The 20,827-nt window shown below is 44.6% G+C and overlaps 1 protein-coding gene across 4 annotated transcripts; it reads right to left on the minus strand.

Annotated features, from left to right (window-relative positions):
* Positions 1-574: 574 nt before the first annotated feature.
* Positions 575-20,552, minus strand: TOP1MT (DNA topoisomerase I mitochondrial). 4 transcript variants are annotated; one of them, XM_019614251.2, is made up of 20 exons: positions 20,439-20,552; positions 20,155-20,245; positions 19,977-20,041; positions 19,724-19,814; positions 17,911-17,969; positions 15,027-15,099; positions 14,036-14,895; positions 11,874-11,989; positions 10,078-10,199; positions 9,188-9,310; positions 8,524-8,711; positions 8,055-8,199; positions 7,021-7,164; positions 6,636-6,821; positions 5,887-5,955; positions 4,938-5,052; positions 4,367-4,494; positions 3,518-3,612; positions 2,543-2,692; positions 575-2,062 (listed from the first exon to the last, which is right to left on the minus strand). In XM_019614251.2, exons 1-20 carry the CDS (start codon positions 20,480-20,482, stop codon positions 1,960-1,962), a joined length of 2,967 nt encoding a protein of 988 aa, XP_019469796.1. In that variant the 5' UTR covers positions 20,483-20,552; the 3' UTR covers positions 575-1,959. The 4 variants fall into 4 exon arrangements, with proteins under 4 accessions (XP_019469796.1, XP_019469795.1, XP_010707646.1 ...); XM_019614250.2 differs by having other exon boundaries at positions 19,724-19,817; XM_010709344.3 differs by lacking the exons at positions 14,036-14,895; positions 15,027-15,099; positions 17,911-17,969; ... (2 more) ...; positions 20,155-20,245; positions 20,439-20,552 and adding an exon at positions 13,116-13,348.
* Between the last annotated feature and the right edge of the window lie 275 nt (positions 20,553-20,827).

The following is a 20,827-nucleotide window of genomic DNA, read 5'->3' on the forward strand; positions in this document are numbered from 1 at the left end:
CCTGATTTCCAGAGCATCTGAGCATGGCCAAGAAGCCCTTCAATACTATATATATCCCACATGCAGCTGCTGTTATTAAAACAGTTCCTTGTGAGAAAGATTCACTGAGCTTATCCATTTGCATCTTGTTCCTTTATTCTGCAATAACGTGAGCATTCCCTCCCTCTCCCCACCCCCGCGGTTCCTCTGGAGTTACCCCCTTATTTGGGATTATACAAACTTCCAATAAATCTTTAAAAAAAAAAAACACAACACTTTTTAAAGCCAGGAAATATTTGTTAGTAGGTAAATAATTCAATGCATTGGAGCCAAACTGGGTCTTTTGTATTTGTAAGTACAAATTCAACATAGGGGTCAAGGCATGCTTGGCAACTTCACTGATAACTGGTCTAGCTTTGCCAGGAAAATAAAGCCTCTCTCACTTTTGCCACCATTCAGATCCCTGTTTTAGAATTCAGTTGCCTCACTTAAGCTCTATATAAGCTCCCATGGCTTGGAGAAACAGTACTGTTACATCTCAGCTAAGTCATGGAGCACTATTACATTACCCCACACCAGTACAGAAAAAATTGCATTGGGTTTGCTCACGCATTTCTCCTCATACCTGAGGCATAGAGGCCCTTAGGAACCAACCACAAATGGTTTGAGATCTGCCAGGAGGTTCTTCACGTGAAGGCAAAGGATTTCATATCAGTTTCTGCAGGCAACTCAGCACATATACACACCCATTGTAGAGTCCAAGCACAGAGCTGGAGCATTAACTCTCAGCAGAACCACATCCAGTTTGAGCTGCAAAAAGGCCCCTAGCTTCCAATCACATATTCAGAAAAATCACTTCCAGTTGTAATAGCTTCCAAGTGAAATAACAATTTAAACACAAGAACAAGTGGCTGCAAACAAACCCATTATATGCACCAACTACAGCAGGTTCAATGTCAGCACTGAATTATAAGATTTTGCTATTGATGCAACAGCTTGCTTACACTTGAGGTTAACTGACAACTAGGCTAACCGTACACAGAAATATCACTTTTTTCCTTTCTCTGAAAAGCAGCCAACTGAGCAAGCATCTGCATTGTATGCAATTGGTCTGTGCCTTCTCCATGTCCATTGGAAGGATGCAGACTGCTGATTGCTACCACTCCCCAGTACATCTGCATCCCACCATAGTCTCATAGCCAGCATTACACTTTCCCAGTGTGAAGTCAGTAGCTGGAGACCAAGATGAGATCTCCTCTCACATACCAAAGGTTTGATGATGCAGGGATGGAACAGAGTACATATCACTCATTTTCAGCATTCTACCATTAAACTCACTTTCTGACCCAGCAGTTTCCCATCCCTCCTTTTCAAGGATGCAGCTGCTCCTTCAGTGATATTGGCTCCCTCCCAAAGTGTTTCCATTTTGATTATATTTGTGCAATTGCAGTTTTGTCAAATCCCAAGGATGAAAGGCACAAAATACCCTGAGATTTTTTTTCCCTTTACTCCAGTGCATCCCCTGACCCAAGCCCAGGTCTTACACTGCAGCTGCCTGTTTCAGCACATCATTGCCTCATGTTTCCACATCAGGATAATTCAGAGCATCTAAGAAGCACAGCATTTCTCCACAAGGAGATAAGATTACACAGTTAATCCTATTTATTGGCACAGTTAAGGCTCTCAATCTTCTTCCAAGATTCTGGACGAGGAGGAAGGAAGAAGATATCCAAAGCACCTGGCAGCTCTAGAGAGGAATTAAAAGTTCACATTTAATTTGCACTCAGAATGAGTGTCACAAGTCAGTAGTATTTGCTTTTAACACTTGGTTTCTATTTTTTTTTAATACAAAAACCAGCATGAAACGCCTACAAACTTGTGTTAGACAACCATCCCACCTCTGTAACAACTGCAGCAGCACATAAAAAAAGTTATTAAACAGCACCAGATGAGCATGAGGCTAACAGGAAAGGTGCTTCCTCAGAACTCAAAGTCCTCATCAGTCATGTCGATTGCCCAAGCAAACTTCTCCCTCTGCGTCTTGTTGAAGATCTTCTCAATGGGCACACCAAACTTCTTACACCTATGGAGACCACAACGCAATGGGGAGACATCCCAAGGGATGCACTACCCATCCCAATTGGCTCCCACCATAGCCCACCATGTTCACTTCTGCAATTTCCTTAAGCCCCCAGAGGAAATTCACTTCTGCAATTTCCTTAAACTCCCAGAGGAAATTCACTTTTGTACCTTGCCTCTGTTGATAAATGTGCAAATTGTCCCTTCTGGTTTTAAGGCAAGAAGTGTCATCTTCCCTTGCTTACAAGGTACTGACTGCAAGGCAAGTTGCAGTTTTTGGCTTTGCTGATGGTTGGACCGGATGATTTTAGGAGGTTTTTCCCCAACTTTAATGATTCTGTGATCAACTCCAGAGCTTGGACAGGTTTCTCTGGCCAAACACCAAGTTTTTCCCCAAAGGCTCGAGCATGTACTTCTTCCCCAAAAGCAGGCAATCTGCACATCTCTAGAGAAACATCTTCCCCAGAGCATGTTCAAAGCTTACCAGGCTATGCTAATCCTGGGATCCAGGTAATTCAGCTTGGACGTGCCCAGAGCTATCTGTTTGTTCTCCTCCTTGTCTGTGGCCTGGACATTCAGCTTGACCAACTGTTCCTTCAGACGTTCCAACAGCTTCTTTTTCTTTTGCACATTGCTGAGGGGAAAGGAAGAGCAACACAGGGAGCAGGTTAAAAGGGGAAAAGCAGCAGAAGTGAAATACAAATTAGTTTCTCCTGTTTTTATGCTTTTTAGGAAAATGATGGGAAATGAACGAGCTTCATCTCAGTGATCTCTACACCCACTGAGTCTAGAAATAGCTCTAGGATGGCAAAGTGGAAGATTTAGTACCAGACTATGAGAGAAAAGTAGAATCACTAAGATTGGAAAATACCTCCAAGGTCATCAAGTCCAACCATCACCACCGTGCCCACTCATAGATTAATTATTTGAGAAATAAGATTGATTTATTTTTTGAACATTTTTGTACAAAGATTGGGGAAGTAGCAGACTCCATGTGCAAATGTGATCTCAGACAACCACGCTTGGGCTCCAGGAGGAGTAAATTCAGACAAGACTCACACTATGACTGCCGCATAGATTTGATATGCCACAGTCTACAGGAAAACACATATCAGGACCAGTCTGTGTATAGTCAGCTTCAACCCCAAGTTAAGCACTCTATGCACCACAGCATTTGTAGGATGACCCAGCAGTTTGCATTGAAGTCTAAATATTCATAGAGATGTGCCCTACTATAAAAGAAATGAATCTCTACAAGGAGTTATTTGGCAGTCCTACTGCTGCAGAGAACCATCCACAAAAGACCTTCATCCATCTGCCAGGCTCCCATGGGAAAGGAGGTACCCAGAAACGATTTCAGTTCCAATTAGCTGCATATAGGGTATTGGACCACAACATTCCCACCCACAGATGTGGGCAGAGGTCCCTCTGCTAACAAGAATTGAAAAGAATCACTCACGCCTCTGCTTTGGCATCTTTTTTGTCTTTTAACTCATCTTCAGCTTCTTCCAGCTCTTGTCGGGCTTTTTCCAGCTGTTCCTTCTTGGCATCAATCTGAAGTAAATAGAGTGAGTCCCAGCTCATGCCCCTCCATAGAGATTTCAGCTACCCTTACGACACCACATTGCTCCTCAATTTCTCATCAGCCCCACTGCAGCCCCCAGAAATAGCCCTGAGACTCATGCTAGAGCTCACATTACTGATGTCAGAAACACTTGCAGCACTTATTCACCTTATGCAACTGACCAAAGCTGTCTGGCTTATAACAGCATTGAGCCACAATCACAAAGGCCCAAGCTTGCTGGTAGGCTGTGAACAAAAGAGCTGAGGACAAATACAAAATCATAGTTTGTAGCATTTCTGTAGCAGACCCATTAAAATTTCAGCTGGTTCTCCTACAAGCCATCAAATTGTAAAACTTACTTCCATGGCCTTAAGCCATGCACCCAGCTTCATCTGAAGACAACAAATGATTGAAAAAAACAAACATATTCATGCCATTTGTGCTTATCCCATCCTTATTCCCCTAGATTGCTGGTATCTCTGCACTAATTAAAAAAAGGTGCTATTACTGATTCATTCCTTCATAGAATCGTTAAGATTGTAACAGATTATCCAGTCCAACTATCAACCCATCACCATCAATGTCCACTAAACCACTTCATCACTCAATGCCACAAAATTCCTTGCCATGCTTGCTCTATGCAGTCTCTTCAAGCATCGTGTTTTTCCCCCTCCTTTTTCCCCATTCAAGGGATATCAGCAAGGTGGGAACAAATCTGAGGACTCTTAGTTTGGTCAGCCTCACCTTGGTTTGCAGATTTTGCATTGACTTCTCAAAGGTTTTCGGCGTGGATCTCTGATGGTTGCACAGGATGGCCACAGCTCGGTTTGCTCGGTTGTAGGAGAGAAGCTTTCCAGCAACACTGTCTTCAGCTGGAAATGAAGCGCAGCATCACTATTTGTTTCCTTTCTGGGAATTGGGGAAGGCAAAGAACAGACCAGAACATCAAGTTGTTGGCCTTTGCCATAGGAGAGCAATAATGGTGGTCCTTTACCAATTTCTACAACCAAATGATCATGTCTCATCACTTGAAGGCAGGACAGAAATAACACAACCAACCAACAATGTAAAGAAGAGGAAAATCTACTCCCATCTTGATTGTCAGACTACCACTTAAGCAGGTGATTTGATTTTGCCACTTTGCATGGCTCCCAACCTGCTGCACATACCCATAAGCTACATACTACTCTGCAACATGATCCATGACCAGCCAAGGAAGAGTGGATAATGAGGACACCAAGGCAGTGGATGGATATCTGAGCCCACTGCCCCTACAACACAGTTGGAGTCACCACAAACATGATTAAGAACTAACGGTTTGTGAGGGCCTTGAGCTGCTCCTGCAAGGTGATGGAAGCATTGTAGGTCCTGAACACTTTGGCAGTCAAACCATTCATCAGCTCCTGAAGGTGTTTGTTCAAGATGACTGTCTGGAAGGCAAATGCAGGACAACATAGAGAGGAAAAAAAAAGGAAGAAGGAACAAGCAGAAGTCAAAACAAATCTTTTTTTCAGACCATCTTCTTCCTAAGCAAACTAATTAAACAGATAAGCTATACCTTGCATATTTACCCGTTGGCTCACACCCTAATGAAGACTAGGAGAAACATCACTAAAATTCGGAGAACCTTTGAAATTCAATAGCTTCTGCCCACATATATCCAAGAAGCCACATCTCACACTGAGTATTTCTCACATAAATTGCATTTGATATCTTTGTTCTAAAGAGCAGATGGGGCTAAAATCAGGCCAGAAGATACGAAAGGCCTATCACAGAGAAAGTTGATCCAGGCAGAGAGGAGCAACTTCTTACCTCTAAAGTTGGGCTAGCGGCTTTGTAAGGCACGTGGGCAGAAGGGGAGCATGGGGGGCAGCAGTCAATATCACATGCTGAAGAGGAGGTAAGAGGTTTTACCAAGGGGATAGCTTGGGAGAAGGCTGCAGCACATCACTCCAGCATGCTCTCACACTTCCACTGAGCCCCAGTTAGGTGTGGAAGAGCCAAATTGGTGAGGTTTGACACCTCCAGCAATGCCCTGAGCAGCATGTGGATGGGCAATTCCTCCCAGACAGGTCAGAGCAGAAACCACCTCCTTAGCAGGGACATGCATTACTTATGGGTGCATGCAGACATCTAGGCCTGCATTTGGGAAATTAGAGATATCACCAGTGGAAGAAGAATGGGAAGAGAAATAGAATTGTGATTGAGATGCTGAAATTTTATGGTTCAACAAAGGGTTCAAAAGTGGAGATGCAAAAACTTACAGAGAGCCTATCAAAGAGGTCATCACCCGGGTCTTTGTTCTTCATGAACAGCTGCAGGTTCTTGAACACCTAGAGAGGGAGAAGAAAGGATGGCCCTGGTCAAGGACAAAGAGCAAATTGACTCCAGACAATTCCCTCATCTCCATCAGCCTTCCCAAACAGCAGCACTCTGATTTGGACTTGCAGAATATACATCCTACCAAATCACTCACTGAATTTCAAGGACTTCCATTAGGACCTCAAGACAACGTTAGTGCCACAAGTTGTTTTCTCCATCACCCCTACCAGTAGCATTCCATCATCCCACACAAACAGCATCACCTATCCCATGGGCACACAAACAAACAATGGGGCCCGCGTTCAAGTCTTAATTCCCAGTAGTCAACTGGGGATGCTTCAGCAGGAAGTGTTACTTCTCTCATAGTTCATGGGCTAAAACAGCCTTGAAAGCCCTAATCCAAAAGTCTCCCCCCTTTTTGCAGGCCAGGAGTCAACACGTATACATTCTTATTGCACTGTACCCTTACAGTAGTGGAAAGGGGACAGTTGGTCTAGACAATCTTAGATGGAATCACAGAATCATTAAGGTTGAAAAAGACTTCTGTCTCTTGCACATACTGTTAATAATGGGGTCAAAACAATCTTCAGATACAGATTTGGGACTGATGACTATTAAATGAGCCAAGCCATCCAGTGAACCTTGTGCCACACTGCCACATGGCCATGATATCCATCTTAGCCACACTTACTGGCTTTTCCACCGATACTTTGTTGTAATAACGGATAGAATCTTTCCCAAGGAAGTCAAACTCCACCACATGCTCCTGCCCATCCAGCTCAGAGTGCAGCTTGATGTGCTCCACACGTAGGGAACAGCAGCCAACTGTGTCTGCAGTCTCCCCTTCTTCTTTCTCATTACCAGCTCTCAAGGCCAGCTGAAAGGACACACAAAGCCATAAATCAACCACTCCAGCCCACCAGAATTCTTCTTGAAAAGGTGAAGTAGACACAAACATCAGGAAAAAGAAAATCGTGGAGCTAGTAATATCCAGTCAATAAGAAGTGGATCAGGTTAGATAATGCCAACCTCAAAAGTAGCAAAGAAGCAAGGTGCCAAGGTGAGGCCACAGGTACCTTATCAATGAAGTAGAGGGCCACTGCTCTTTGTCGCTTCTTCATCTCTTTGGATTTCCAGTCAGCCTGGTACTGAGCACGGATTTTGTGGACAACATCCTTCAGTCTCCGGGCTACCTCAAACTTCTGCCAGTCCTTTTCCCCCTGGAAAGAGAAGCCAATGCACTGTCATTCAGCATCTCATCTTATTTCCATCCATGCCAGCCAGACTGTTCTGGGAACACAACTTCCAGGGTCTAAAAATTCAGAATATAGTGCCTTCCTGAGGGAAAAAAAATAATAATCCAAGAAATCCAGGAAAAAAAAAAAAAAAAGCAGAAACAACTCAACTGGAGTCTCGATGCCCTCTGCTGGCTGCCCTGGACTCAGGATCTTCACAAAATCTGAGCTGCTCATTGTCTGGATGCATCTTCTGCCAGCTTGTGGCCAGCATAAGACAAGCAAGGAGTCAACTGTTACAACACTGCACAGCTATAGCCACAGATTTTCACACACCATTAGTGTGGAATGACACATAATGCATGTATTCGGCTGTGCCTAACTTGCATGCACTTTCCTTATTTGCTTTGAAGAATGGAAAAAGCTTTAAGTCACCTTTCTCTCCCGTTCATTTCCCTCCCTCCCACAGTACTACAGATGGCCATCCCACCTCCTCCTGTCCTCCATTTGCTGACACAAACGAACCAAACCCCACGGACTCTAACTCCCCATGGGTTTTCTCAGTGCAAGCCCAGCTCTCAGCAGCCTTACCAGGATGCACGTGAGCAGCACAACACAGGGACAGCTCTACAAGTAGCAATCTGTCCCTAAAAACAGACTCAGTACTCAACAAAAACACCTTTTTCCCTCTCCCCCAACCACAACCAAGGGCATCCCAACTAATCTAGTTTTCTGCCTTTTTGAGAGAAAGTACATTTTCATTGGCATGCAACATCTTTGCAACATCATTCTATGATCTTCACCCCTATGACCTTTCTTCCTGGAAAGAGAGGAGTGACCATAGAGCTCCTCACAAAGAGCAGCATCTCACTGACCTTCAGCTTAGAGCTGGGATTCAGCATGATGTACTTTAAGGAGTTCTGGATATTTTCAGTCCACGAGGCCAGCCAGGTGACTGTGTTGTCAAAACGTACTTCCTTCCATTTATGCCCCACTGGTGGCTCAGGGATCTTGGAGTCCCTGTGGATAGAACAAGGATACAACCATTGGTTATATCAGATGATCTTAGAGGTGTTTTTCAATATGATTCTATGATTTGAAAGATCACAAAGGAGAAGAAACAGGTTGGCATCCCAATCATTTCTTCCCAGCAAGCTAAGGATGCCCAAAAAGTTGCATCATTGCTTACAGAAAACAGCCTGCTCAAAATTACTCCACAGTGCTATCAGTCTTTACTCTTTGGATGCAAGGCATAACAAGAGAACTAACTAACTTGTTTCCACTTACAGGAAACGTGTTGCTTACCCCATCCCCAAGAGTTTATCTCTTATCTCAGCAACTCACTTGCTGCAGTTGATGATCACATCTTCTGGCATAATCCTCTTCTTCAGCATTCCCATTTTGGGGTGATCACCACGTCCACGGAACAGCCCTGGAGGCTCAGTTTTGAAGTTGCCTATCTTCTCCCTGTGCCCATCAAGGATGCAATATCCATACTCCTCCTGGATCTTATCTGCCTCCTCCTTCAGTTTCTGAAACAAGCACCGTGTCAACCCATAAGACTAAGTTGAATTCCTATGACTTCTTTCCACTAGGGAAAAAAAAAAAGTGAGCAAGCACAAGGCAGTAAAGAGAGCTCAAAAGGTTAGAGAAAATTGATCAAAGGTTCAAGTTTACTTCATACACATTTATCCTCATGCACCTTGCAAACTCATATGGCAATGCAGTCCCAACATGACACGCTAATGAAGCAAAGGTCCACCATTTTCTGGACAGAGCAGAACCTCAACCCATGGACTAAGGATGACTGGTACCTTTCAAAGCCAGGAAATGTGCACTATTTGCAGAAAAACTTAATGAAAGATGTGATGGATGTGGTCCAAATGCCAAAGAGTTCCCAGATCAGGGCATAACCCACAAGGATGGGAGGCAAGAAAGAACTAAAACACCCTAAGCTGCTCCCAAAGCATATCGGTCAGTTCTAGGTATCATAAGAAACAGTTCTTACCTGCTTCTCCTCTTTGGAGAGTGCTTTCCGTGCCTCATTTTTGTCCACAAAGTACTTATGAATCTCCCTGAAGTCACACTTATCCAACTGCTTGATTATCTCTTGTTCCTGAGGCGTCATCTCCTGTGGAAGAATTGAAGAAGGCTGAGTATGGCACAGAGGGACATGGTGTAGTGGACATGGTGGTGATGAGTTAGCAATTGAACTAGATGATCTTAGTGGTCTTTCCCAGCCATAAAGTAATTAATGTAGGTGGCAAAAACAACTCTGTAGTGCTTTTTGGCTATGTTTCACCTCTGGAGAAAAGGAAATAAAGATCCTCACACCAGTTCATAAAAAAAAAAAAAAAAGGCAGAGGGATGCAGCCAACCCAGATATTTTAGCTACATCCACCCAAGAGTAGATAAAGCTGTACCAGCAAGCGGCCAGGCTGCTCTGGACCCACAAAGAAGCAAAACACAACCAGCTGTGGAATGGAACAGACTTAAAGCTCTGCTACAGAAAGAAGGGGCTCCAAGAGCACACGCAGATGGTACAGCCTACAGAAGTGACACTGAAAGGTGGGATGTGCACAAGGAAGTGTCTCATTTGTGCATAAGGAATTTGCCATAGCGCTGCAGGACCAGAAGATTAATCTTTGAGAGGGATGAACGCCTCAGAGAAAACCTAGGGTCTATTTTGAGATAGTATCACTAAAACTCAGAAGTCCTAACTTGAGGAACTCAGGGATGCTTAAAGACAGCAAACCATGACCTATCCCCAAATAAACACGGAAATAAGAAGATACATCCCCCCAAAGCATCCCCTCCTTCCCACACGCAGTCCAAGGTCTTAACACTGGGTTTTAATGCAGAGGATTGACAGCAAGGAAAACACAATATGCAAGATACCTTCCTCCAGTCATTAAAAAAGTTGTTCTGGAAGATCTCTTTAGTCGTGTACTCATGATCAAGCATTTTTGCATAGAAAGTGGCAATTTCTTCCGTGGCTAGGCTCAGCTTCAGGGGTTTACCTAGAAAGGCAGAGGAGCATTAGCATTGGTTATAGGGACATCTCAATCCAGCAATCTTAGGAGACTGCTTGGTTGGTCCTCACGTTCAGCACAGTGCCCAGAGCAAGGACAAAGGCAGAAAATGGACACTGGCAGCCCACACACAGTTTTGCCTATGGATCAACACTGAGCACTCAGCACAGCAGGATGCTGCCACAACCAATTTGAAATCACACGCTATGTGTTCTTTTCCAGGAGAGTAGAGATCCTGAATTACACTGAGCTTACTGAGCCACAGCAGACTCTGTGCAATGAATTATAAAATCACTACAGTTAAAAAAAAAAGACCTCTAAAATCATCAAGTCCAACCATAAAGCCATCAACACCATGACCACATCACATCCCTCAACAATGTCCCTCAGTCTCAAACTCTTGACTTAACAGGACAACATAGAAAGGTTTGCTTTCCCAACCATGGTCAGTTCCAGGTGCATGCTGAATAGCCAAGATACCACTCAGAAGTTTCACATCAAATCACATCCCACAAGATGTGGGATGAAACAATCAATGTGGAAATTCCACAAGTCATTTAGTGGAGGTGGCAAAGCCATCAACCTCTCTTGAATCAACGAGCTCAGGAAACATCTTGGCTCCTGCTAGAAAGCAAACATTTTAAAAATACCTTTTCTGGACAAGCCACAAAAAAAGCACCCTTCAGAGTCCCAGAGATGGTTCAATTCTGCACTAGATACTGATTTTGGGGTGTTGACTCCCACCTGAACTGCAGCAATAGTGACGGCACCTCCCCAGATCCCAAACTAAAGAACCAGCCCTGATGCACACCGCACAAATGGGTCTCCAGGAGCACAGAGGGCATCCAAACCCTATGCAGAACTACAAATAGCTGCTTCACATAGTAAAAAAAAAAAAAAGTCACTGGCAAACCTATCAATGTCTTAGCATGCCCTCTACTGACTGAATTGCCACATATCACATTTTCTCATATTGGCTTTTTATTTCCTCCCGTTATGAAGAACTACAAGGAATAGGAAGCCTCAGTGAGAAGCTGAGGACCAAGGCTCCCTGGGACTCCATGGGCTCCTTATTCAGTTATCCCTTAATTGGAACAGACTGCTCAGGGTGGTGGTAGAATCACTATCTCCAGAGGTGTTCAAGAAACATGGAGATGGGGTACTGAGGGATACGGTTAGAAGGAAAAATTGGTGATAGGCTGACAGACTTGATGTTCTTAGAAGTCTTTTCCAGCCTTAATGATTCTATGATTCTTGCTTCCATCCTTCAATTCAGAGGGAAGGATTCAGGGCTGGAGAATGGGGAGAAAGAGAGTCCAGCAAACACAGTATAAACCAAAGGAGAACAGTAGAAGCCTGTATCCATCCCCTCCTGGTCCACCTTTGCAAAGTTAGACAGAATCTTAAGGTATTGGCACTGATATGCATTGCATCACTTTGAGATACTCAGGGTCCAGCCCTGAGCATCCCACAGGCAAAAAAAAAAAAAAAGGAAAAGGCTAGTAAGCAGAGGATCAAATCCCAGGTGAGGTTTACTCCAAAGGGATATTACGGCTCTTTTAATAAGTTCTCTGCAGCTTGCCTCTCCTATGTAAGAGGAGATACCAGCTCCTTAGCCATGCAGAAGACAACACCATGTGCCCCTTCCCAGGGTGAACCTACCATCATAATAAAATTGCACATCATCAGGCAGAGGCTCATAGAGAGGGACAAAGTAGGGTCCTTTGTGTTCCAGCTGTTTCCACTTCACCCCATCATTTGTCTTCTCTTCTTCCCACCTGGGATAGAAGCACATAGATCAATGAGATCAACCCTACCTCAGTGTCTGGGAACTTCTCCTGAGTAGTACCACAACATTTAAGTGAAATTCCATCACTCCAGACAATGCCTCAGTTTCCCCATTCTTTCAAACATGGAAAACAATGATCCAACCAAGGGAAAAACATCCTGGAGGAGGCAGAATGACCCAATGAGACACGTTCAGTGGGATGTGAAGGAACTGAGGGAGGGAGAGCAAAAGGAGAGAACCATCGACCAAACCTCCGGGGACAACCACCAACATGCCACCCCGAGCTACAAAAGATTCTCATTTTGCAAAGATGCAAGGGTTAAAATGGACAGGACATCCAGTCCTGTCCACTAAAAAATGCAAAAACAAAAGGGATCACGGTCATCCCACCATCCCATATTGCCTATGGTGTGATCTTCATGCAAATAGGATCTTAACGCACCACTCCCCCACCCCTGCGTGGCAAATAGGATTTTAAAAATGACTGCAAGTTGCAGCTGTAAAATAAGGATGCAAGTTAGATAGATTAAAAAACACTCACCCTGAAAAAAAAAAATTATAAATATTTTAAACAGAATATGAAAAAAGATAACTGGGGTTTGAGTAAAGAGGAAGAAGCAGCAGGCAATGCACGGAGACAAGCAGGGGATCTGCACCCCACGACTCTCAGAGAACTCCCAACATCTCTGGGAAAATGGAACCAGCAGGAAAGAAGAATAGCAAAATTTTACCACTGGAAACAAGCAAGCAAAAAGAAAAGCAGAAAACAAAGACTAGGAATGGAGTCACGTTGCTCGGCGGTACCCCGGAAGTGTTTCAGAAGAGGAATGTTCCACAGGAGAAGATTGCATCAAAAGCCGGATAGATTGCATCAAAAAGCACATTGTGCCAGGAAAATAAAATATATGGGGAAAAAAATATATATATATATATATTTTAAAAGATAACTAGGAAAATATAAAGATAAACACATATTAAATCAACAGGCTGCAGAAAATGTGGCTGAAAGTGCCTCTGAGAGGCTAGCAGTGATTTGCAGAGCGCTGTAATGCATCCACCTCTCCCCCCAAACCCATGCAACCCTCCGGCCAAGCAAAGCAAACCCCTGAACTCACCTGCTGCAGCCCCCTGACCCTGCACGGAAGGCAGTGGGGATGAACGGAGGGCGAGGGACCCCTCGGCCAAGCAGCGAGGTGGCCAAACACCGATACATCCCACCCGCAGCCCACAGAGGTGGTCATCCCCAGCATCATGTCCCAGCAGCCTGTTACCAGCTGGGGCACGCTGGCATTGCCCAAAGCATTGCCATGTGAAGAAAACACCCGCTGTTGGTTGGGGTTGTGGCACTTCCCCCACGTGTTGGAGCAATGGAGCCTTGTGGGAAATGTAGTTCTGTGTGTGTGTGTGTTTGCATGCTTTGAGGCAATTCAGCCTAACACACGACTTAAGCAATGCAGCAGCACTGCTTTTTATGGAACAGGATTTTTTTTTTAAATAAAATCTATTTTCAAAACACGCTGTGTCCCACAAAATCATTTCCTAAGGTCTGGGGTTGTTGGAACTAAATGATCTTTCCAACCAAAGTTGTTCTATCGTTGTATGATTTGGGTGATACCCATGAGCATCCCTGTTTGGGATAACTGGGATAATGCCCAGCAGCTCCATACAGCCCAGAGTTTGTGACAGGCTGGAAAGGGGTTTGTTGATCACCTCCTTTCACCAGCCACGAGCACCTATCTTGCTTGGTTGGACATCAGCAAAGCCAGTTCAGGAGGAATATGTATTCTTATAGTAGTACGTACCATAAAAATATCATATGAATACTATTATGTAGTCACAACCTCCTGTTATCTCTCACCTCCTTCCAATTGCCCAAAGCATCAAGTTCAGGACCTCAGAAAATACAGCCAAGCAGTTAATAAAAATATTAATAAAAAATAGAAAAGTTTCAGTTTTATCCTAAGAAATAAAATTAAAAGCCTCATTACATTCAAGTTAAATCTGCTCAGAGGCCAAAAACATGCAGGATGCTTACCATTTCCACTTGTTTTCTGTTTCTTCTTTCTTTTCTTTTTCTTTTCTCTCCTTTTTAACCTTTTTGTTGTTATTCTCCTCTCCTTCATCCTTAGATTTTCTTTTCTGGGTTTTCTTTGGGGTCTCTTCCTCTTCACTCTTCTCCTTATTTTTCTTCCCCTTCTTTTTCTTTCTCTCTTTTGGCTTTTTCTCTTTGTCTTTCTGCTTTTTCCCCAGCATATCTCCATTCTCCACCTCCTTTTCCTCAGTCTCTATGCTCTTAATCTGCCCCCATCCCTTTTCATCCATCTCCTCCTCCTTTAGTCCTTTTCCATCTTCACTTTCCTCTCCTTCATTTCCCACTCCTAATTCCTCACCTAAGCTTTCCAGCTCTTGCTTCTCATCCACCTTTTTCTCCTTCTTTATTTTCTTCCTCCCCTGCTCCTCCTCCTCCTCCACTTTTACCTTCTTGCGTTTCTCCCCTTTCCCTTTCTGCTTTTCCCTTTCATCAGCCCTTCCCCGTGTGCTGCTGCTCCCTTGCTTGGCTTTACCCTGTCTGACTCCACAATTCCTGTCCCCATCAGCACCATCTTCCTCCTTGATGTCCTCCATCACATTCCCAATGCTTTCCTCAACGCTTTCCTTTTTGGTCCCTCCTTTTCTCAACAAATTCTCCTTCTGCTTCTTTGGCTGTCCCTTCTTCTCTGTTTCTTTTTTTCTTTTCATGCCTCTGGCGTCCCCTTTCTGTACTAGGACATGGGGGTCTAGCTCTTTTTCCACACTCTCCCGCAAAGCAGTGACCTCCACAGCCAACCCTGAAGCCCCAGGCTCTCCAGAGAGGAATGCAGCCACACCATTATCACCTCTACTTGGCTTGAGGAGCTGCAGGAAGCAAAAACAGGGGAAAAAAGGTTGACATTGGGAAAGGAGGCAAAGCAAACAGATGCACAGAGGAGGACCATAACACACAAGATTGGGTTTGGGGAACCATGGTCACCCCATAGCTTTCCTACCCCAACGTTGTCCTCTCTCTCTGAAAGCTGCTGTCCCACTACAGGTCCCTCTCTCCGGGATTTACTCTTCGACCTGTAACAAACACACAGCCTCTTCTCATAGCAGAATGGCTGAGGTTGGAACGGACTTCTTTGTCCATCTGATCCAAGCCCTGCTCAAGTAAGAGCAAGTTGCCCAGAAACAAAATTTTAGGCACAAGAGGAAGGACGTAAAACTACTAAAAGGCATCCAAAGGAAGACCATGAAGATGGGGAAGGATCTAAAGGGCAGTATATAAGAAAAGCAGCCAAAATCACTGTGTTTGTTCAGTCCAGAGCAGAGGAAGCTGAGGGAGATCTCATAGCAGCCTACAACTCCCCAGAGGGACAGTGCTGAGCTCTACTCTCTGGTGACAGTGACAGAACCAGAGGGAATGGCATGAAGCTGTGACCCTATGGAGAGGGTCAAGTGGATGTTAGGATCTTCACCAGAGTGGTGGGCATGAAATAGGCTCCCAAGGGTAGTGGGCACAGCCCCAGACTGTCAGAGTTCAAGGAGTGTTGTGACAACGCTCTCAAACATAGGATTTGGATTTTGAGTGGTCCTGCATGGAGCCAGGAGTTGGTCTCTATGATCCTTATGGGTCCCTTCCAACTTACAACATTCTGTGATTCTCAGCTTCTCCACTCAGCAGAGCTGCTCCAGGTCAAGAAGCATCTTTGTAGCTATTCATTAGACCCTATCAAATATATTCAGGCCTCTCTTGTACTGGGGAGCTCAGAATTTTAGTAAGATGCAGCCTCTGCATCTTACATAGGGAAAAAATAAGGGATTGCTCCTGAACACGATCACATCTCCTCCAGCACAGCAGCACTCCATGCTGCAGCAGGTGAAGATAACCCAAAGCAGCATAGATCAGCCTTTATAGGAATGGGATGGCCTGTTTGCAGCTTACAGCATGACATTTCCCCTGATGGGATAAGAAGAAATGTTTTCAAACTAAAAGAGACTGAATTTAGACTGAATATAAAGAAGGTTTTGTTTGTTTTCTCTTTTACAGTAAAGGTAGCGAAGCACTGGAACAGGTTACCCATTGAGGTAGTGGATGATTCATCCTTGGAGACATTCAAGATCAGGCTGGACAGGGCTCTGAGCACCTGCCTGAACTGTAGATGTCTCTGTTCACAGTAGGGGAAGTTGGACTAGATGACCTTTAAGAGGCCCTTCCAACTCAAACAATTTTATGACAAAGCTCAAATGAGCAGGACCATGAGATCTCCTGATCAAACGTAGACACATCATGCCCATGGACATCTCCAAGAACCCCTGCCTAGTGAACAGGACAGTTCTGCAGGGTTTGGTGAATAAAGGACATGGAGGTGGCATCTGAACATCATGGAAACAGTGGAGGAAGTGGTAGCCTTTGGGTAAGACAGGCTTCCATGACTCTGAGGATTTGCAGACAGACACCCTCACATCCCTCTTAACAAGGGAAACAGAGGGTCAGCACGATAAGGAAGAACAGAACCCCTTAATCAAAATAGGCTGCAGGATGACAAGGAACATCCAGATCTGTAATCTCCACTGGCAGCAACGTGTGGGGAAAGCAGCAAAATTTTATCAAAGACATCAGGTGAATGTTTGGAAGCTCTGTGGCATGTGCCAATACCATAAAGAACCAACTTTCCTGTATAAAGAATGCCAGAGCATCAAACAAGCAAAATCAATTTCAACAATGGGAGGGAGATGTTCCACTAATTTCTAGGAGAGCAGTGCTAAGTTACTGGACTGCAGGACTCTAGAGCAAACTAGGCTTCTAGAAAACCGTCAGAGTTTCTCAGGGTGGAGGAGAAAATGCCCCAGAAAGGCAAAAGCTTGGGGATCAGCACCAACAGCCTATTCTGCATCAGGGAGGAATAACCCTAGTTGCTGGCATCAACACTTCATCACAGCAAGCCATTTGATGGGGTCTTCCCACCCTGTCTTCAGATCCCTATGAAGAGTCAGCATTCCCACTCTTCACCAGCAGTGCCTCATGGCTCCCTAACATATCAAACTCAAGACCCTAAATAGCTCTCCCATGTCTCACCAGGCTGCCCCATGTGGGACGCACAGCCTACAGCCAAGTTAAAGTATGGCTTTGCAGTCAAATCCCTGGAGAAGAACTTGTTTTCCCACAGCCCAAGCCCCAAAGCAGCCCTGGGGAAATGACACCAGGGAGATGGCCCAGTCCGGATGCATTTTTGGAGTATTGCACAATTTTCACTAAACTCATTAGTGCAAATAACTAGGCAAAATACACTTCAATATTATTAGGAGCCAGTTGATTTGTGACTCAGAAGGCAAAGTCCTGCAGCCTTTTCAGAGGAGATCCTTCCCCAAAAGGTCTTATTAGAGGCTTCTCACTGGACATGAAAGCCCCTGCCCCTGCAAGGTGGAGAGGATCAGCCTGCTGAAGGCCAGCATTATGAATGCAGGTTCCTATCTCTACCCAGATCTAGCATAGGGAGAGGGATAGAAACACCCTTTTCCCAGGCACTGTGAGACTGCTTGTCCCCCTTAGTGTTTCCTCACCGCCTACTTTCCACATTTATGTAGGTATGTGCAGCCAAGCAATTGTGTCTTGCTGACTTGAGCATCCTTCTATGCTTTGAGAGGTCAGATCAGGCCAGGAGCCTCCCACATCCACCCAAAGCCCAGGTTACACACTCAAATTCTACTTGCATTGTTTTCTGGCCACCTCTGGGGGCCCACCAGAGGCACCAGTACACATCCAAGCCCCATAAAGGCATGAATAGTGGGGTAGTCTCAATGATAAAGGAGATAAAGGATAAGTTTCCATTTCTCTGCACACACACGCAACAAAAAAAAAAATAAATAAATCAAGAAAACATCCTGATTTACCTGGATGAGTCCTTCAGTCCCACTGATGACCCTTGGTGGAAGGTGGAATCAGTTTCTTCCTGGAGGGGATTAGCAGCATTGATGCAGCAAGGGGTTAAAAAGGCAGAGTTTGCATGGGTATCCCAACAGCAGCATTGCTCTCAAGCAATCACCCAGCTTCTTTGACAGTAGCCACCCAGGCCATAGTCCCTGCATCCCACGAACATCCCCTTCCTCAGCCACCTCTTCTAGAAACCCAGAGCCCAAAACAGTGGGCATAAATTATCTCCAAACACGGAGGCACCTTTGAGGTTTTATTAGGTTTGGAAAACCATATCTTAACTTCACTGCCAAAAAGGTATTTTGTAGAGCACAGCCACAAGAAAAATCATCACCCGCTTTATCCATATGCTTATTAGATGTACTGCTGTTACTGGGGACACTGGGGCCAGGATGCTAGAAAGATGGGAGTGCTCCAAAAAAGATGCTTCTAATCACAGCTTACATGCATTCAGGCCAGCTTATTCCTTACAAGGTTAAACAGCCATTGTAGCAGATGGCAGAAAGAAAAGAGATGCAAGGGGCAAAGCCATAGGTGGGAAATACAATAAGAGGGAACAGCAGGGAAGGAAGTGAAGGAAAAAAGCAAAACCACAGGAGAAATTGAGGACAGGATCTGGAAGCAAATGCACTCAGGTTGGACTCAGAGCCCCCAAAATCTGCCAACCAACATACAAGGCTATGTCCAACGACGCACTGCCCTGAAACCCATGCCAGCTTCAATCAGTGCTTGCCAAGCACTGGGGATCTTGTTAAGAAATTCTGACTCCCTGAGTTTCTCTTTCCAAAAGCTTTCAAGGGAGGCCAAAACCACACAGGGATTTTTCTTGAAAGCTGCTCATGAGAAGCATCTGGGTTAACTCATTAAGGGGTAAGAAAGCTGAGTTAATTATAGGTTGGTTATGGCAATATGCACTTCTGTTCTCTGGGAATATGCCTGCTCTCAGATTCACAATCATCCAGCCGCCATCAGAAATTAGGTGGTCAATTCCAGAGCCAGGCTTTTCCACAGAAATCCTGCATGCAAATGCTACTGAGAATGGTGGCAATAACAGGACATCAATCACGATGCTTTTAGGTTTCAAGGCTGCAACACAGCTCCAGTTGGGAAAGGTCAACATTTTCAACACCATTTGAAAGAAAGATGGAGACTCATCATGGGAGGGTAAAAGCATATGCCAAGTATCCCTAAAGCAGCAAAAAAAAAATTCACCAAGGGTTCTGCTATGGCAAAAACCTCCATGGATTTATTGCCAGTCCTGGATATCAATACAAAGTACTGCAAAACTTCTCCTGAGGTCTACGTGGAGATGGGGCTCCACCTACCCCTACCCAAGTGAGATATATTAACGTGGGTAATGCAAGATATACAGAGAATTGCCTTGGATACATGCTTCCTAGCATTATCTCAAGAGCAGCAGCAAGTCATACAATCATAGAATAGGGAAAACTATTAGCAAAGGCTAAATAAATCAAAGGAATGTTGTTGGGATGAGACCTAACCCAGTCTCATGCTTGGGTGAGCCATCACTGGGTGCTTCCCATTAGGGCAAGCTCACACTCTTGATCAAACACTAAATACATTGGATGCAACCTCAATGCCACCCACATCTACTAGTAGGAGCACACAAGCTTCAGTTCTTTTATTTAATTGAAGTTGCTCAAAGGATCCTTTTTGTGGGCTCACACCAACCTACAAGACACTATCCCCACAGCTCCCTTGAAAGTAAACTAAGAGTGTTTTGAATCCCTTAGCACAGAGACCACCACATACCAACAAGGATGCATCTGCCTCCTTCACTTGAATCCCATCTTGCCAGCTTGAGCTGAGATCTTTCTCTTCTGCAACCTCATGCCTTAGAGAGCTTCTTGGACAGAAAGAAAAGAGAAGACACGTTTTTTCCAATTAATAAAAAAAAAACTACTTTAATCATAATGATGATTCCAACCTGGAATAGGCAAAGCCTCACAGCTCCCATCCCCTCCCAATAAATGCCTTCAACCCTCCCATCCAGCTAAGGAGTTACCTACTGATGGTGTTCTCCTGCAGTGGCTTCTCCTTGACTTTCTTCTTCCCTTTCAGCACAGCAGTCTACATACCAAGAGAAAGGAGAAGTTAATGCAATGGGTTTAGTGCCTGTGAAACACCAAGGCACACACAAGAATCATCTCCATTGCCCAAGTATAGAAAGAGCTGTTAAGTACCTGCCCCGTGCATGGTATTTCTTCTGGTTGCTCCTTCACCTGAGTTGTCTTCAGCATCCCCTGCTCCTTTTCCAACATGCTCTTTTGCTTTCTGAGGATGATAGCAAATTTATCCCATAGAGGCCAACCTCTCTGCAAACGCTTTGGTGACAATAACCCATAGCATACAGCTGCACTGCATGATCTTACCAGAAAAAAAGCACTCCCCAAAAGGACAATTAATGAGCTGCCTACTAGAACTAGCTGCAACAACATAAAACCCCAAGCCCCACCATGGTGCCCACCGACTGCTGCTGTCCTTTGTCTTTTTGGTCCTTGAGACCCCCATGGCTTCACTGATGCCTCGCTCTTCAGGATGGGACACAGAGTTAAGGCAGCATTCCCAAAGATGTACACTGCAAGAAGATGGAGATGAGTGACAACACCCCAGCAACGCTCTCAGGGGAAACCCTACTGAGTGCTCGCTCTGTAGCTCAACTTCCAAAAGGACAAGCAGCAAAGCATTAAGCTTAGCTCCTAAAATGTTGATAGCTTCGTTTTCAATGCTCTGTCCCAAAATAAATCCCCATGTAACATTAATAGCTTCATAAAAGTAGACAGGGATTGTGTGCTGGGCTGGATTAGCACCCAAAAGATGCAACACAAGTTACTCATGGCACTGAATATACTCAAA

The sequence above is a fragment of the Meleagris gallopavo genome, chromosome 3 (assembly GCF_000146605.3).
Source record: "Meleagris gallopavo isolate NT-WF06-2002-E0010 breed Aviagen turkey brand Nicholas breeding stock chromosome 3, Turkey_5.1, whole genome shotgun sequence".
NCBI classification, from domain to species: Eukaryota; Metazoa; Chordata; class Aves; order Galliformes; family Phasianidae; genus Meleagris; species Meleagris gallopavo.

What these genes read in the sequence shown, in the direction of transcription:
- TOP1MT (XM_019614250.2), bottom strand. Translation starts at nt 20,482, where the DNA reads ATGGGGGTCTCAAGGACCAAAAAGACAAAGGACAGCAGCAGTCG. An exon ending in AGGCAGATGCATCCTTGTTG is followed by an intron (nt 17,970 to 19,723) that starts GTATGTGGTGGT and finishes AATCCCCTCCAG; the next exon opens with GAAGAAACTGATTCCACCTT. An exon ending in CCCAGGATTAGCATAGCCTG is followed by an intron (nt 2,063 to 2,542) that starts GTAAGCTTTGAA and finishes TGGTCTCCATAG; the next exon opens with GTGTAAGAAGTTTGGTGTGC.